The sequence below is a fragment of the Eurosta solidaginis genome, chromosome 2, assembly GCF_040869045.1.
Source record: "Eurosta solidaginis isolate ZX-2024a chromosome 2, ASM4086904v1, whole genome shotgun sequence".
Classification (NCBI taxonomy): Eukaryota; Metazoa; Arthropoda; class Insecta; order Diptera; family Tephritidae; genus Eurosta; species Eurosta solidaginis.
Genome location: NC_090320.1, coordinates 145,406,342 through 145,411,949, shown reverse-complemented (window position 1 = coordinate 145,411,949; position 5,608 = coordinate 145,406,342). Strand labels below are relative to the sequence as shown.

Below are 5,608 nucleotides of genomic sequence, written 5' to 3'. Positions count from 1 at the left end.
TGTGGCGAGCTAAATAGGAGTGAAATGACACCCAAAAGGATTCCTACAGATCAAGTGACACCACGAACGGCGTAATGAGAGCGATTTGGGTTCAGCCATAGGTCATTATTGTTGTAAGGGAGCAGGAATAGGGTGAGTCTATGCTTTTCACCTGCCTGTTGGCTCATAGTCTAGATCTGTCTACCTAAGGACATATACATTTTTGAGCAAAACAACGACCGAAGCAACATTAACGCCAAAGCCCAGAGAAAGCTATCGAGTTGCTTTCAGGGTTTATACAAGAGTGTCACAGCTGACCTCAACTTGCCCACATCATCAGCACAGAAATGGTTCCCTAATGAGGTGATTGATTTAAGGACCTCTCTAAATAAATTAATGATACTATGCGTTTCAGCAAAGAAACACACGCAATTGGATAAATTGTACAAGCAAACTTGTCGAAATATTCCATTAATCCGTTCCTTATAACCTCCCCTTCTGATCTGTCATTTAAATTATTGTGACCTTGAGGGCTGCGCCTGGCATCTCGCTGCATATCCACAAGCCAATTTTCTAGGACAGGGTCCTTCTCGTCGATCAAAAAATTGTGTAAAGCGCATGCTGCAGAAATTACGACATTTGCATTTTTGATATGTTTATCAATACCTTTTCCAATTCTCCTAAACCTAAAATATAAAGAAATTTGTATTAGGACTCAAAACGATTTCCGTTTTTATTATGTACATATATTCACCTGGCTTTGTAATGGCCGAAAGCATTTTCAACGACTCGTCGACACTTGGATAACCTATAATTAAACAATTTCTGTCCAGCCGAGTTTTCGATGTTGTACGGGTATGGGTTCATGACATATTGCGAGAGTCGGAACGCGGAGTCGCTTATAATATGCACTGGTATTTTTGTGCGCCCATGATACCAGCTCATTTCGTCGAGAAGTGCACATTCCTGCAGCTCCCGCTTGAGAGACGACCGCTCAAATATACTTGAGTCATTACATCTTCCCGGGCTACCACAGTGGATGTACATGAATCGGTATTTTGCGTCCACCAAAGCCAAAAGCACTACGGAATACCAACCCTTATAATTGTAGTAGTCGACAGCTTCTTCTTTTTTAGGGTGTATCTCTAGGTGACAACCATCTGTATTAGATAACGAATTGTGGTTTTAACTGTTTTCCGTGTTGTTATTAATTTGCTTACCTATGGCTCCAATACATTGTGGATAACCCATTGCATTGAAGTCTGCTACTCCTTGCGCTATCCCAGTCCTTGTGAGGGGGAAGCTTTTGAAATATTCCGGTGCCATGCACGCCCAGACTTCATTGCAAAACTGTATTAAAATTTTGCAAACAGTAGCTTTGCCTACTCCAAACAAATTTGCAATCGATCTATATTCACTGGAAGATCCCAGTGCATATAAAGCAATTGCAACACGCTTCTCTAAAGGAATCGCATTTCTATAATTTGTGTCCTTCTTCATTTTTTGAAGGCGAATGCACAACTTGTCGAAGCTGGATCGTGTCATTCTAAAGTTTTCCTTAAAAAACTTTGGGCCGTTCTTCTGGCAGTCCACCTCCCAAAAGGTACTTGAATGTTCCTGAAATTTATTTATTAAACCTAAAAATTGTATACTGAAGTTGCTAACACACCAAACTCCATACACTTTGCGAGCGTATTATAATTTCGTTGAAACATGCAGCTATAGTCAATAGCATTTTGTTATAAAGAACTTTTCGTTTTAAATAGTTCATTGTCACTTCGCTGTCTATTATTTTAAAAAATAATGACACAATCATCATAATAAATTGAATTTTATGAACCATTTTTAGTTTTATTGTAATTAATATAATTTTTTCAACTTCAAACTTCACAACAAAATAAACAATCAAGCGAATGACAGTTTGAACACAATTTACCTCAAACACGCAGTGGAAACAGTTGACAACTATTTCAAACCCAAAACTGGCAAACACGGTGTTTGGGTTTGGTGGAAACAGCATATTAGACTATGAATTCAAATGATCGAAACAAATCGCCGGGCAATAGATATGTACATATTACATTACATATTACTATGTACAGTAGATGCTCGCAAAAAATGCTGTGTTTCTTGGTGAATTACAGGCTGATTGTTTATTTTTTCAGGGGTACCTCTGTAAATTTAATTCATATAGCTTTCTTATGTTCAGATAAAATGAAAAAGAAAAGAAATTAAAACCAAATTTAGTAGGTAATTTCAAAATAACTTTTCATTTAAACATAAAACAAAACTTTAAACAGAAAGCAATTCCAAAATAACTTTTCATTTAAACATAAAACATAACTTTAAACAGAAAATAAAATTAGTCCACTCAATCCACTATTCCATCCTTCAAAAAGGGGCAAATCGTTAACCGCTTTATCCAAATACATCGGGCTTAGCTTAACAATTAGGATGTCCTCTAACATATCCTGGCCCAGTCAGTTGCGGTTATCCGTAAGTATTAACTTAAGGGATGAAAATGCCTCTTCAATGGTTACCTAATTAATCAAGTATGAGTCGATTTAAAAGCTAAAATTTTCTCATTAAGAGTCATTATCAAAAGTAGTAGTAAAGCTATTTTTTTAATATTTATAATTTGTTTTGCGAAAATCACTTACTATAAACTAAATAGTTAAGAAGAAACTAAAATATTTTTAAAGTACATTTTTTAAATATTAAAAAAATTACTCTAAACTGTCTTTTGATTTTGGCTCTAAGAATTACCAGCGTTGGAGCTACCGCGAAGCATATATTAGAAAGCGCATACAGTTCTGGATCTGCGAATTCCCTCTCTCCAGAGCTCGACCACGTTTGTGGTGATTCCTTGAAAAGATAATTTAAAATTTCCAATTATGTTGTACACGTCAAAGTCGTTGTAACTTCCGGCCTCCAAGTTTTGGCAAAGGTATGCATTTATGTATTCGTCTTCATCTTCGTGGCGATCTTCATTCAATGTGACTGACGTATTATTTAAAGAATTTGTTCTGTCGGATTTAATGCATCCTATTTCTTTATCCTGTCATACAGTTTTTTTTTTTAAATATGTGATAGCGTCTGCTCTTTTATCGGCTGTTAGAGTATGATTGAAACGTAGATCCAAAAATAAGCAAGCATTTATGTAGACTTTCGTTCAGTAGCAATTTAGGCGTCCTAATTTCAATATTTCGAAGAAGATTATTTCCAATTGTCAAATGTTTGAAAATTTTTTTCTGTTAATATTTTACATCTTAGCCATTGGGCATAGACATTTAATAATAGTTTTTTGAAGTGGTTCAAAAACTGTGTAGTACGTTTTTATAAAAGCCCAAAAATTATCGTTTACTTCAAAGTTTTCATCCTTTGATTTATTTTTAACTGATTCAATGTTAACTAAAACATCCTTTACGTTATATATGTTTTTAATCACGTTGTAGGTTGATCCCCACTAGTTGCGCAATCCAGTTGTGGTAGGGCTAATTTTTTCAGTTCAAAAATTTCACGGTAACCGTCTGAATTTTTTTTTTATATACGTAGTCAAATTTCGGCAATTCATTAAATAACTTTTTATTAAAGCATCTTTAGTGCTATCTAATGCACAATGTTGTGCAGTATGTGCTGCACACCGACAAATATCAATATCTCCCATTTACAGCTTAATTGTGTCGTTAAACATTTCGATATTTTTCAAAGTTTTTAAAAAATTATTATTGGCCTTTAATCTTTAAAATTTATTAAACTATTCTATGAGCTCGAGGCCTTATCCAATTGTGTACTCAATGTTTTCATAATTTCAGCAGCAATATTTCTGGAAGAGCTTGATGCAACGCCCTTGAGTTCTACCATTCCGAGAATTCTAGTTTGAATTTTGTAGTGGTTAATATATTGTGCACTAAGAGAAAATATATTACGTTATAGATGAGATACACTATCCATTTTTAATGATATTAGGTGCTGATTCAACTTTTTTTAACTTCATCTCTTGTGTTATTTGCAACTTGCTTTAAAACAGTTTTAGAGTTTCGACTGTTTAAGGTAAACGTTTTGTTGCACTTCTGACTCAATCCGTGACATATCGGATCTATGATATTTTTCATGCTTTGAGAATCTAACACATTAAAGGGAATACTTTCCTCGGTGACCAGTTCAATATAAATTTTAAATAATTGCTTTTTGCTTATTTCAACTTTAATTGACTGTTTTTTAAACTCAGCTTTCACAATTCCACTACCACCACTGCTTGAAGTATCAGCATGACTTATATTGATTTTGTGCATATTATTTAAATAATTTCTTAAATTAAACATTTTATTTTTTTTAAATTGCTATTGCAAATATTGCAAACACCTATATCATCGTTATCTTTTACTTTGAAATGTTCAAATATTCGGGTTTTATTTAATCGCTGAGCCATAAAGATTGTCACGTACACGTACATTTGTGGATCCGCCCCTTTGCGCGATCAAGGTGGAAGTGCCCCAGCTAGCTCAGTACATGGAGTCGCGGTTCTGAACCCTTTTTCCACCTTGGGCGGATGTCACAATCATATTACTCATTTCCTCTCTCACCTCACCCCACAAGAAGCCCACCCTTCCTTGGACCGCTCGATTCGCTATGCAGGTCCCCTTTCCTTACCTTTGCTCCAATATATTCCACCCTGCCTACCCTTTATTCGTCTTCCCCCTCCCCACTTTATTAATTTAGAACACCATGTTAAATTTCTTTTTCACTTCAATATAACATTTTAATTTGGTAAAATATAGCTAAATACATACATCTGCTGCTTACTCAAAATTGCAATAAAAATTGGCTTACGACAGGCGATTTGAACAATAAAAAAAATAAACTTTATGATGGACTAACCACACGTGATTATTTCAAACAAAATTTTCTTACATACATACATCAGTAAAATATGGAATTTCTTGGAAATTTTTACTTTGCCTAATTCGGCTTACACGAAATCATTTTTAAATTTATTAATTATTGTTAATTCCGAAAATTATTTCGGGACTTCCCGCCAACGCTACCAAAAACCAAACAATAGAACCGCTCAATATGAGCACAAAATTTTATATTCCCTACCAGGGTCCTATCCTACCTAAAAAAGCTCTCTTTGGTGGTCAAGGGACTCCTAGGGGCTGGGCTTTCTAGCCGCTGTGTAATAAAAAAAAACGGTTGTAAATCTGGAAATTTTAGTAAAACGTTTGGGTTGAACGCGTAGGCGTTCGCCAAGAATTGATATTTAAAAATTTACTATTTTGAAAATATAATGAAATACAAATCTTATAAATAAACGCAATATACATAAAACATATAATTGTACATATAAACTATTGAGGTTCCAAATGTCGATTGTTCGCTGGGTTTCCGGCACGCAATAGTTTTATGGCAATGTTTCTTGAATGAATTATGGGTGAAAATATAGCATGGTTTGGTGAATACTAGTGTGTCGGCTTGAAGAATTTCCCTGTGCTCGCCATAGCTTTCGTTATGGGAGAAGGTATCCCTTGAAGAAGCCACTTCACCCGCATGGTCCAATAGCGCGAAGACCCGAATATCCCAAAGGAAATGGCGGTATGGAGTAGTGGTTGACTGTTGACATCGTCCA

The 5,608-nt window shown here is 35.2% G+C and overlaps 1 protein-coding gene across 1 annotated transcript; it reads right to left on the bottom strand.

Moving 5' to 3' along the window:
• Positions 1 to 326: 326 nt before the first annotated feature.
• Positions 327 to 2,324, bottom strand: LOC137242391 (uncharacterized). The gene is made up of 4 exons (XM_067769693.1): positions 1,649 to 2,324; positions 1,200 to 1,596; positions 734 to 1,139; positions 327 to 665 (listed from the first exon to the last, which is right to left on the bottom strand). The coding sequence occupies exons 1-4, from the start codon at positions 1,997 to 1,999 to the stop codon at positions 335 to 337; spliced, it is 1,485 nt and encodes a 494-aa protein (XP_067625794.1). The 5' UTR covers positions 2,000 to 2,324; the 3' UTR covers positions 327 to 334.
• Between the last annotated feature and the right edge of the window lie 3,284 nt (positions 2,325 to 5,608).